General features: G+C 46.8%; 2 protein-coding genes across 2 annotated transcripts; one reads left to right on the forward strand and one right to left on the reverse strand.

Annotated features, from left to right (window-relative positions):
- The first annotated feature begins 945 nt into the window (after positions 1 to 945).
- On the forward strand, positions 946 to 8,930 carry LOC144742102 (dihydropyrimidinase-like). Its single transcript, XM_078624601.1, is given in 18 exon segments — positions 946 to 990; positions 993 to 1,178; positions 1,180 to 1,200; positions 1,726 to 1,854; positions 1,856 to 1,885; positions 2,032 to 2,211; positions 2,913 to 3,035; positions 3,037 to 3,103; positions 3,177 to 3,241; positions 3,243 to 3,334; positions 3,406 to 3,442; positions 3,445 to 3,549; positions 4,089 to 4,164; positions 4,167 to 4,230; positions 7,218 to 7,383; positions 7,386 to 7,427; positions 8,116 to 8,171; positions 8,861 to 8,930. Coding segments are annotated over 18 exon segments (1,554 nt in total).
- Positions 8,931 to 10,025: 1,095 nt separating this feature from the next.
- Positions 10,026 to 11,911, reverse strand: LOC144742104 (dendritic cell-specific transmembrane protein-like). Its single transcript, XM_078624603.1, has 3 exons — positions 10,865 to 11,911; positions 10,460 to 10,795; positions 10,026 to 10,085 (listed from the first exon to the last, which is right to left on the reverse strand). Exons 1-3 carry the CDS (start codon positions 11,909 to 11,911, stop codon positions 10,026 to 10,028), a joined length of 1,443 nt encoding a protein of 480 aa, XP_078480729.1.
- Positions 11,912 to 13,025: the final 1,114 nt, after the last annotated feature.

Here is a 13,025-nt window from a genome sequence, read left to right on the forward strand (position 1 = left end):
CAAAAGTCTTGATAATCAGAGGTGGATTCCCACTGCTGGAGGTTTGGAACCTGTTTCCAGCTTCTGGTTCACCTGGATTCAGGTGCCGCTAATTGTTGAGATTCTGTCTTTATCCGACCTCCAGAAGAGTATTAGGAGAAAAACATTTGAGAAAAATATTTGTTTTCATTGTGCACTTTATTCTCAAAATTGAAATTCGACTTTATTCATGGAATCGTATTTCGACTTTGTTCTCGAACTTTCGACTTTTTTCCTGAAGTGCACAATAAAATAATAATAATAAAAAATATTCCCCCTCTCAAATATTTTTGTCCTGCATGGCCTAACCCCCTCCCTAATTCCCTCCACCTCACTTGTCACTGTCAGTAGATTGTCAATCAATCAACAAATTGGATCATTTTAACGTCACACACACACAGCGAAATTAAGTCTTTTGCGAATTAGAATACGTGTTCACTTGAATTTAGTCCTTTTTGAAACTCTACACTGACACGTGACATGTTGACTTATTTACTTTTAATGTTGTTTAATGTTGTTAATGTTTTTCTTCGTACTCAGTTTTTGTAATCTGTCACTATCCATTGTTCACTGACGTCATTTCTAAACAGACACGAATCCCATCGCCTTGAAAATAACAACATAGTGAAAACTGAGCACTTCAACGCTTTTCATAAATAGTTCTGAACATCGCTTGGTTGATTTTGCACCGTGAATGTGCAGATCACCCTCTACCCCACCAGGGGGCCCTGCAGCGCCCCCTTCAGCCCACGGCTTTGGATGTTTGTAAAGTTAGTTGTCATCAGTTAGGTCGTTGGGGGCGGGAGCAGAGTCCAAAGGGGGTTGGAGGTGGGGGGTTGTTGAACGTGGCAAGTTTCTAGTTGATACGATTCTGTTTCGGCCACATCTGTTCACTTGGCAACGTCCCGGACAGCTGTGCACATCAGGATGTCGGAGCCCGGAGGGATCCTGATAACCGGAGGAACCGTGGGTGAACGAGGGACTGCTCGGTGGTCGCAGACGTGTTCATGGAAAATGGCAAAATAGTGGAAGTCGGGCCGAATCTTCCGGTTCCTGCCGGAGTTCGAGTGATTGATGCGTCTGGGAAACTGGTGATTCCCGGTGGCATCGACACGCACACACACATGGAGCTGGCTTTTATGGGCACCAAGGCGGTGGACGGACTTCCGGATCGGAACTCAGGTGAGCCCAGGTGACAGGTGAGCCGTTATAGAGGAGAGGAAGAAGAAGAAGAAGAAGAAGAAAAGATGAACAGCTGTCACCGGGTCACATGAAGCAGAGGTCAGTGTGTGTCCTCTGACACCTTCGGAGGAGAACGGACATCCCATCAGATGTCACGATGTCCTCGATGAGCGTGAACTAAAGCTGGTGTGACTGACCAATCAGCCGTCACTGTCATGGCAACAGTCTGGTGTCTCTGATGAATAATCCTCCACCAGAACATGAATGGACTCAATGCTGTTTTTAACCAACTGACCTGATCGGAGGTCGGCGTGGCACAGTCTCCCTCTGCTGAACACTTGTATACACTTGTATATATCTGACTGACATGGTCGCTCATGTCCAACTCTTGATGATGTAGCATCATGAACCGATCTAAACACGCCCTTTGACCCTTGTGCCTTTCTTGACCCCCTGCCTCTAAGACTTCTAATCATTAGACAGAGGTTAATTTTCAACTTTGTGATCATGTCCACGTTTCAACAGGCTGCTCTAGCGGGAGGGACCACCATGATCCTGGACTTTGTCATTCCCCAAAAAGGCACATCCCTCCTGGAGGCCTACGACCGCTGGCGTCAGACGGCCGACCCCAAAGTCTGCTGCGACTACTCGCTGCAACGTCGCCGTCACGTGGTGGAGTGACGAGGTCGCTGCCAAACGACACACACACACACACACACACACACACACACACACACACAGAGTCATTGCGTCACACAATTCATGAAATGTCTCTCTACAGTGGTACCATAGATGAATGAATGTGAGGTTCCCAATTATCTTTTCGCCCAGGTCAAGAAAGAAATGGACACCCTGGTGAAAGAGAAGGGGGTGAATTCGTTCAAGATGTTCATGGCCTATAAGGACGTGTTCATGCTGCAGGACTCGGAGCTGTATGCTGCCTTCTCCCACTGTCAGGAGATCGGAGCAATCGCTCAGGTTCATGCTGAGAACGGAGACCTGATTGCAGAGGTGGGTTCAGTCTCTGGAAGGAGAAGGGGCAGTGAACGGAACGTCAGCCTGTATTGTCCCACAGCAGTAAACGTGGTAGTAGTAAAAAACACATGAAATTAAATGACACCAGACTTAGTCAAAGAAAGAAGAAAAAACATAAAAAGTATTTAGGGGTGGACCCGGAAATCCAGGTGCACATGTAATAATCAATGTATAATAGAATAGAATAGAATAGAATAGAAAACAAAAAGCAAACCGATATTTACAGAACGAGCTGAAGAAGTCTTTTGTTTATTTCCCTTCATGTGGATGGTTATTTAGTTACTTGCACAAAATCATAAAAGGTGAATGATTAACAGAGTGTTTGAGCTCCGGCCACACCAACGTCACACAGCTTTGCTCACTTTTTTTTTGTTTTCCTGTTCGTCAAACAATGGAAGGAAAAGCTGCATCCATTCATATCAAACATGTCTCCGTATAGATTCGTACATATGGATTTGTAGATGCATTTCTTTCTGGTGTATATTTGTTCGTGTCATGGCCATACATCACCACCAGGGGGTAGCATATATAAACACATGGTTGCTACTTGTACTTGAACACGCCTGAAGTTCCAGTAGGTATTTGATTCTCTCATATTCAGACATTGCAGTGAAATGTATTTGATTAATTCAGCCCCTCCCTGATTTTGTTCCTCACCTCCTTTCGGGACTCACCAGGGGTCGAAGAAGATGCTCTCCATGGGCATCACGGGGCCCGAGGGCCATGAGCTGTGTCGGCCAGAGGAGGTGGAGGCCGAAGCGACCCAGCGAGCCATCACCATCGCCCACGCCGTCAACTGCCCCGCTCTACGTGGTTCATGTCATGAGCAAGTCCGCAGCTAAGGTGGTGTCCAACGCACGCAGAGACGGTGGGTGTGGGCGCACGGAGACGGCTTCACGTCCACGTCCCATGAACCGAAGTGGCTTGTCACCCTTCGTCAGGGCGAGTGGTGTTTGGGGAGCCCATCGCAGCCGGACTGGGAACTGACGGCTCCAACTACTGGCACAAAGGACTGGTCCCATGCTGCTGGCTTCGTCATGGGACCCCCCCTCAGACCTGACCCCAGCACCCCTGGGTACCTCATGGACTTGCTGGCCAAGTAGGTGGAGCAGAGACGAGGGACCGAGCCTGAATTGAAACACGCAAATCTCATTTTGCATTCGTTCACAGCGACGATCTAAGTGTCACCGGAACGGACAACTGCACCTCCTCTCCGTGTGCCAGAAGGCCCTCGGAAAAGACGACTTCACCAAGATCCCCAACGGCGTCAACGGCGTGGAGGACAGGATGTCCGTGATCTGGGAGAAAGGGGTGGTGTGTTTGCAGCCCTCACCTGGCATCCGCCTCCTTTTACTACCTGTTCTCCTGTGTTTTGCGTGAGCTTGATGTTTTGTATTGACTGTTACTACTTTTGTACTCACATTTTGAGTAAAAGCACTTTTTGGGAGGATTTACATTATTTTTGTCACATCCGTTGAAATGATCCGGCTCCGTCGTCTAGTGCGGATTTGTCATTCCTTTATCTGCAGGGTGCGTTTTTGACTTCCAAGCGAGGCCGAACGAAGTTAATGCAGGTTGAATACGTATGTGAAATGCAGCTATTTTACATTTGATACCTTCATTTAACTGGGGATTTGCGTGCCGTCAGCTCCTGCAGCACACACAGAAAAGGCAATAATCTGACACTGTGTTTTCTCACAATGACGAGGTTCTCGCCTCCGAAGCTGGTGAGAAGATTTCCCGTTGTTATTTGATATTTTCTGGTAGAAATGAGCTGCCTGCTGCACACGCTGACCTTTTACGTTAACTGGGCCGCCGCTAATCCATTTGGGCATTTCCTCTTTTTCCATTAGCACAGCGGCAAAATGGACGAGAATCGATTTGTAGCCGTCACCAGCAGCAACGCTGCGAAAATCTTCAACTTCTACCCCAGAAAGGACGCATCGCCAAGAACTCCGACGCGGACGTCGTCGTGTGGGATCCCAAGTTGACGAGGTGAGGAGCGTCATCGACCACGTGTGTGTATGAGTGTGTGGGTAAACCACTGTCTTTTTTTAATTTGTTTTATAAATGATCAAATTCAAACCAGTCCTTTGCATTGAACATGAACCCAATGGTGAATTGCGTCCTATAAAAAAAAAGCCGGCTCTTATTTTTAAACACTCTTATCTGTGACATGTGCACCACTGCTGGCAGCGTTCTGAGCTGCAGATGCTGCTGAGACACCAGACAGACGTGGTTCAGTGAGGTTCCTATAAATACAAACACGTAGGACACAGATACCGACAGCTCCGAGGAAAGAGCTGCATCTTTCATCTTGTGCACAGCGCCGCACACGATCCCACCACGTAAGCTCATTATGTCTGCTCCCAATCCACAAGTCAGGATCTGTCACTTATCTACAGCTGCAAATGAAGCGCAGCTCACCTACGGATCGCATCTATCAGACCGTCGGAGTGACTCATTACATTCTATTTTGGTGAAGGACGGATTTTAACACACTTACATAAACTCAACGCACACAGAGTGAGGGTGACGTTGCTACGGTCTCCTCCATTTCAGGAGTTTCTGGGGTTTTTTTATATACGTGGGAGAGATGAACCAGATTTATTGTATAGAATATATACAGCATAGAACAGAGTAGACCTTTATTGTCGACAGAAGGGGAAACAAGGTAATAAGACTTAGTTATGAAGGGGTGAGAGTAAAAAGAAAGTAAAAGTAAAGAATAAAAGACAGTATTACAGGATAAAAGATAATATTAAAAGATGAAGTGATAATTATGAAAAGAATCAGGACAACAACAAGAGAAAGAAACAGCAGTTATTAGAACATAAACACTGAGAACTAGCAGGTAAAAGTGACAGGTGTGTTAATTAAAGTCAAAAACACCAGCGTTCAAATTATCTTCAGGGGAGGGTGGGGGAGGGTGGGGGTCCCTTTAAGTTATGCTGAATCTAGATTGCTAACATGAGCATCGATGTGGTGTTCTGCTAGGTCAGAGGTGGTTGGGGTTAGTCTACTTGAAGGGTCAGAAAATCATGTTACGTTTGATTTCAACCACTGTGACAAACGGGGGGGGGGGGGGGGGGGGGGGGGGGGGGAGTAATGAATTAATGTATTACAACAGGTATGCAGGTATACAATGAAAGGATGAATGTGTCAACCCAAACTCTGTCGGGAGGGGCCATGTCCCATTCAGGGGGTCTGACTCCACATCGGTTCGGTTGTATTTACGAGGTGCAGGAGTCGTCCCTGCAGCATCAGGTGCACGGGACAGTTTTGAGTTCCAGTAGCTTGTGTACTGTAGCTCGCTGGCCCTTACGTAACCCAGAACAGCTCTGTGCTGCTCTGTTTGCTGGAGAATGTGGGCTGAGCCCCTGAGGGAGCTCACTATCCCACCGATGTGAAGAAGGGCCCGTTGTAACTTCATGCAAATGGATGAAGTGGCTGCACTGTGTGAGGGCTGGCATGATTTTCACCATCTGATGGGGTTGTAATTCTTAGAAGAGATGTACCTTTTCTGTTTGTGCCCCTTGTTGGGAGTCTACGGACGGAGCGATGTCTTGTCAGGCATGAGCACGCTTCGTGGTGAGATGGTGCAGCTGTGAATTCATCTGTGAAACTGCGTAATTAATCGCTCTCAGGGCAAAGTGTCGCTCCGTAACATCCGGCACCGGGGGCCACAAACAGTTGCATAACGGGGAAACGCCTCGCAAGCGCCGGCCGTCGCCTTGTGTCTTGTAATTAGGCTACTCGAATACGAGGACACACATCTTCCTGTCTGTGACACACCCATACTCTGTGTTTTCACGTTCCTCTGATGTACTTTCGGTCCAAGATGTGCCGTTACATACATACATCGAGTTTTATCTTTGAACCGTTACTGCGTTACCTTGTTAAACAACAAGACATGACAACTTACATCTAATGAGGTTACCTGGAAAGTGGAGGCTGAAGCTCAGCTAACTAAAGAGCAGATAAACAACTTACACATTACCTCCTCAACAGGACAACCAGAAGTCAAACACCAGAACCAGCTCGAACCAACTCACAACAAGAATCACAACCATTTCCATGTACTTATGAAGAATCTCATTGACGTCCTTTTTTGTTGCTGAACCTGGAGTTCATTGAAAGTACCTTATATATCAACTGTAGCTTTAAAACTTTAACACAGAAGTACGTTTTCATGTTAACGTTTTACTGTTGTTTTCAAAACAAAGTGCTGGGTAGGATAGAGTAAATAATTTCACGGTGTCAGATGAGAAGTTTATCCTGAGGCGCTGCACAAAATATATAAAATATAAATATACAATAAATACATATTCATGGCCAGCCTGTTCCTGAAATCCTCATCAGTCAGACACATTTCCATTCTAAAATACTAATGTTAAAATACTTTTCACACGCAGCTGGAATCTGGAGCTAGACACAGCGCTTCTGAGGTTTCTGTTCACCGGCTGAAAGCTGCAGCACGAGTACAACAGCAAAATGTAAATAATGTACCGCAGCGCTTCTTTCTGCTCGGTCTGAGCTGCAGCCGCACATGTTGGCCTGATTCAGTCAGTTTCAGATTGAGAATAGAGCAGATAGATACTTTATTCATCCTGGAGAGAAATTCACACCAGCATGGTTTTAATTCATGTGATGAAGAAATCCTGTGGTTGTGTCTGTTTCACAATAGGCTCAGTTCACACAACAGACGGGACAGAAACGCAATACTCACATGAGCAGCTCTTAGCGACAAAGGCAGAGGAAAAAAATCCTTCTCCACGTTCAGAGGCCTTCTGCCTCGAGCAGTGAGACAAGGAAAGCAACAGGGAGGGAAGAGAGATGCAAAAGAGCCAGAGAGAGTCCGAAACAGAGGAACGGTGCAGACAACGGCAGCATGAAAGTAATAAATGAAAGTAATTCTTGACCTTGTCTGGCCTGGAATAGATCTGCCAAAAGTCCAACAACGGATGTCTTTATGTGTACAGGAGGATCTCAGCCAAGACCCACCGCCAGGCTGTGGACTACAACATCTTTGAGGGCATGGAGTGTCACGGCGTCCCCGTAGTCACCATCTCCAGGGGCAAAGTGGTGTACGAGGACGGGCAGCTGAAGACCACGCCTGGGCACGGCAGATTCATCCACAGGAAGCCCTCCTCTCGGAGTTTGTTTATAAGAGAATCAAGCAGCGGGAGCAGGTCAGTCAACGCTTTTAGAAAGTCATGGAACCTTTTTACACTTGAACAAATTCTAATATCTTATCTGATCTTATTTATTTACTTAATCTTATTTAGTTTTTTACATTTGTTAATCTTTTACTTTTGTACAGCGTTCACACAGCACCGTTCAGATACATTAATAAAACAGGAAAATCAACGGTCTCATGAGGAATGGGTCAGAATTATTTGACTTAAAAAACACTACAAGTGGATTTTGTCTGCCACGTCACCTTTAAACAACTCTGAAACTTGATTTTAGCTGTGAGCAGTCTTGTGCATGTGACATTTAGCAGACAAACAAATGCAGGACTGATTGCAGACTGCGACAGAAGGAGAAGGACAGTGAGTTGTTGGACGTCACGACATGTCTGTAAACGTCCAAATGAATGTGATTGTTTCACGTTCCAAACGTGGCGCTTTGACCTTTCAACCTTTTGCTCAGTGCTGCCACCGTGTGTCCAGGAAAGGCTTCACGGAGCCCAGATCGAACTACTCTGTCTTTATGTGAACAAATACGAAATATATTGTGTTTTGTTCATTAAGAACATTCAGAAAGAAGAAAATCACCTCTCTCAGTTGTTTGTGTCTGAGGTCCAAACCTGTACACGCTGTACCGTGTACACAAAGGTCACCCCACCTTTCTCTCTGCGTTGTACCCACCCTGCAGGTGGGGAAGCCTACAGCTGTGATCAGACGGCCCTATGAAGGAAAAGTCATCTCACTGTGAGCATGAAAGGCACTTTGAATCTGGGCTTGGTGTCCTCGCCACATCCAGAGGACAAGAACTCTCCCACAGATACACACAGTTCAAACATTTCCCCAGGAATATTTCACCGGTACGAAGGTCAAAGCTCTATTTGTTCATCCCTGCTCGGGTCAGCAGAGGCCCGATCTGATCAGATTCCCTCCCACATACGTTATCCAATCACATCAAGTGTTTCAATGAGCCCTGTTAAAGACTAAATAAAAAAGTGTGATGAGCGTCATGTTTACTCTGCGTACCAATCCCCAGAATTGCCTTGTGATTTTTTTTTTAACCCATATTTTCTTCAAATGCTGGTTGCTATTAGTAACAGGGTTTTTTTTCCCTGCTCTCTTTGATGATCATTGAAAACGCACTGACATGCACGGCGGTGTTCAGATTTACTATGGTGACCCAGATTGACTGCATTTGCATATTCACCCCATCTATGCCCATGTATGGGCTCCGTTCATTCCTTCCCATGGTTAGAAAGGAAAGGAAAAAAAAAGGTCTGCGTCTGTCAGCGAACATCATGTGGCAGCTTCCTATTGGGCTGGCACGCTGCGCCGTATTCTGCCACAGGGCCAGTTGAGACATAATGTGAGCTTATCAGGTTGCTACACGGGTCAGCGGCAGCGTGTGACTCACTGAAGGCCGACTCATTCTTCAGCTGTACCACTTCCTTCCTCTTCCTCTTGTCTGACAACGGAGAGGACGTGGCAGCGGCGTCGTACGGCTGAAGATCTTTAAAGACAAATCTTTCTATTATCCTGGAGATCGTTTCTTACTGGTGATCTGCACGGTATTAGAGAGGATTATTTTTTATGGTCCCACAGTTGGAGAAATTGCAGTATTTAAAGGTGTAACACAAAAGTAAATGTAATAATACATACTGGATGATATACAACTAAAACTCCCTGAGATGTGTGTGTGTGTGTGTGTGTTCCATTTCCTACACACATTAAAACACTTCCAGTTCATTTGTACCTGCAGGAGGATGAGCAGCGACTGCACATGGAGCGAGGGCAGCGCTGCACATTGCACATGGAGGGGACAGCTGTCTTGGATTATGTAAGCAAATATCTGTGTGCCGGGTCTCCCGGGGAGAAGAAGTTAAAATACAGACGCGTGCCTCCGTGTTTGCAGAATGTTCAGTGCTTGATCCTCCTCAAACGCTCCTGAATAAGACAAAGTCACTGAAGGTGAAGCTCCTTATTGTCAGTTTATTACAGTGGAACATCAGCTTGAACGTGAAGGACAATTTGAAAAAAATGTTGCTGCAGCAACAGTTGCTTACTTGAATTGTTTCATTATCTGTCATTAAATGATGCGACGTGCGCTGCAAACATGCGGTGAATCCTGTCACACTGCAGATTAACAGTTTTAAGCATATTCATCAAAAGACTCTGTCTTCTGCATTGTTATGCAATGAAAATGATGTAACGTCAGTGTCATTCTTGGAACGGCGGCTTTCTCATAAAAACCTACGGCACCATGAGCTCGGCGCTCCCCATCTCACATCCGCATGTGTGCGTTCGTCGTGTTGGTGTGTGAACATCACGCACCCAACACCATTTTGCATTCGATCACGTGGTTCAGGAACGGCCGACGCTACAGTCTGGTCACATGAATGTCGGATCTGTCATGAGATGTGTCAACCACTTCCACAACCAGAGGAGACGCGGGGGTCGGTCCTCCCGACACGTGTGTCTGCAGGCTTTAGTCAGACCCACGGTGGTGAAAGAGCAGGATATACCTTCAGGCTAGGTCGAGTGGTGGAATCTCCATGGCAACCCGAAAGAAAAAAAAAACATCTCGCGGATGGAACGGTTTCCTCATCCAAAACTCTGCTGGTCCTCTCCTGGGCTGAAGAGCAACGGGCACCAGAAATGTGGCTGAGGAGAGAACATCCGCCTTCAGACACACATTCCACGTCCCCCCTGTTTCAACTGTAACAGCAGTGCTACTATTTCAAAGACTTTCTGATGTCATTAGCACCATTACATTTGTTTTCTAAATGTTTCATGAACCCCCAGCTGCACCGACACTGTCAAACTGACTTAAAATCACTCAACACGTGAATTCACATCCTCATCACTCACACACTGAATCAGGACAAACATAATCCTCACACCGACTCACATTTTGCAGAAATCGGTCAGATGCAACAAGAATTTCCACACGTAACTGTAATTTAACTCCATGTTTGTCTCTGGTAATGATCAGAGTTTGTACAGTAACTAGTTGCTCGTCATGTTGTGAAACGTACCTTCGCAATTAGAGATGTGAAGCTGCTTTCCGGGGCTTTCTCCTTCCTGCGTTTCAGTCTCTTCCTCAGGATCTTGGCGTGCAGATACTCCGCCCGGGCGTCTGCGGCGGTGGAGAAGAACCGCTCGCAGACCATCAGCCTGAGTTGCGCCATCTTAGCGGCGGCGAGGGTCATGATGAGCAGGGTGAGCAGGATGGCACCCAGAGGAGCGATGGAGCGATGCAGCAGCAGCTTGGGTTTGGGGAGGCACTGCTTCTCAAACAGAGTCACGGAGTAAGAAAAGTCCTTTTGATACTTCTCCTCGCTAAGTTTCACTCCGATTAAAGTCGCAATCCCCTGAAAAGAGAAGCGAGGCTTTAGCGGCTGTCAAAGTTGGACGGTTAATACCGACCGAGACGTACTTACTTGGATGCTCATCAACAACGGGACATGGAACGGCTCCATCTCTGATAACTTTGTGGTCACGGTGTCCACAAAACAGTACAGTAGAGCGTCCACTGTCATACACATGAGCCAAGCCGTGAAGTGGGACACAACCGGAACGCCGAATTTCATGGCTGCTTTCCTTTCTTCTGCGGTGGGATGGACGGAGGGGATGCAGGCGTACAGCTTCTGTTCCTCCGGACTCAGAGGGAGGACGTGCGGCTTTCCCTCGGCCCTCTGCCTCTCGTCAAACTCGACGAATTTCCTGCTGATATAGCGGTTTTTGTACTTCATGTTGCGGCAGTATTTCTTTATGTGCTGGGATAGAAACAGCACGAGTACAGTGAAGCTGAGGGCAGGAAACATCCAGTCGGTCACAGAGGAGACGGTGTCCAAAAGGCCCTGGACATACTGGACGGTTTGGTTCAGCCTCAGCTCTGCCTCATTCAGTGTCTTGTTCAGTCCTTCCACTTCCACTTTGGGTGAAATCTTGAGCTGGGAGTCAAAGTTCACCACCCCGAGATCCGTCACCCCTTTGAGTATCCCCCCGAGCCACTTCAGCATCTTCACATAGTTACTGAAGGGAGCGGTGATAGATGCTTTCTTGGCCTTCAGGTTGCAAATCATACTCCTGACCAGGCCTGTGAGGTTTTCCAGAGTGTTCCGGATATTTCGAAGAACCACCAAGCTGGTTCCGGCGGTCAGGAGCAGATTCCGACTCTTCTTCATGAACATAGAGATCACAAAGAGAGTGGCAAAGCATCTCATCCTCCTCGACAGGAAGAGAGCAACGGTTAGCACGGTCCCACAGCAGGCGGCGACCCCCGCAGCCACCGCTGACTCGTAGGCCAGGGTGACGAGGAGGTAGAGGAGGAGGAGGGAGCTGAGGAGGAGGCTGGAAAGACCACAGGTGAGGAGGAGGGTGGTGGTCCTCCTGAAGCCGTCCCTCTCCCCGGTGGTGAACACCTCCACAGCCAGAAAGCCCACGTCCCTCAGACTGCTTTTAATCACCGTCCACGAGTGCAGCATCCCGAGAGCTGAGGCGAAAGGCTGAACGAGCAGATGTTAGGAAATGAAGTCAAACCTGACTTCTTGTTCATTTCTCTAAATACAACGGAGGCAGAAACTCCTTTTAAACCTCAGTCGTTCGTCATGTCACAGTCATCACAGGGTTGTTTTTTTTTTTCACGTAAAAGCAGAAGGAAATGAATTTGAACATGATCCGCCTGCAGCTCAGACAGCTGGTGTCTCATTTGGAGACACCAGAACACAGAGACATGTTAGGAAACAAATGTTTAGGGTCGTTTTCCCCTCGATAATAGAGGATTTCATTCTTGTATCATCAGTCTGATCGGGAAGAGAAAAAAATGACTCATCGATCTTTGTTTTTCTGCAGTCACCAAACACACACACACACACTAAATGTCAGAACGACAAATAGCTGCATGAATGAGTAATAATGCGGATATGTGAGCTACAGCTACAGCTGCAGCTGGGAACATGCAGGTCAAAGGTCAAAGGCTGGTGAAGGACGCTTCATGAATTATTTCTTGTTTACTTCACCGTCACATGAGCGACGCGTCGATTCAACCTCAGCTCAACCAACAACATCCACAAATATTCCACAGCTCTTCGTTTCCCTCAATCCAAATCTTACTTTCAACGATCTTATGACATGTCTTGATTTTAAGACGAGCGACATCAGTCGTCCTCGATCACGTTTAGTCGACAGCACGTCAGACCACCGGAGCTGCAGCCGACGTGTTGCGTGAAATCAAACACAGCCAACAAGCGTGTGCACTCTGCTGGGAACGTCACTGGATTGACGGGATGACGAGACAGAACACACCGCTGCAGAAAATACAGAATACTTCTTGTATTGACCATTACTGGAGATTTGCACATTTCAAGCACATTTATTCATTTTTATTTATTGATTGTGTAAGTTAAGGGGAATTATATATTTTATGTGTTATTTAGTGGTTGTTTATGAATCACCCAGCCTGGTCGGTCCTGGCCTGCGCCTGCTGCACAGTGGTCAAGAGTTCCCGGAAAGGAAAAGGGGGTGTTTGAGGTGTAATGGTTTTAAAGGGTTTTATTGTTAAACAATGTGCAAATATATTTGTCGGTGCTGGTCGGGCTT

Source organism: Lampetra planeri, unplaced genomic scaffold, assembly GCF_965212315.1.
Source record: "Lampetra planeri unplaced genomic scaffold, kcLamPlan1.2.h2 scaffold_856, whole genome shotgun sequence".
Classification (NCBI taxonomy): Eukaryota; Metazoa; Chordata; class Hyperoartia; order Petromyzontiformes; family Petromyzontidae; genus Lampetra; species Lampetra planeri.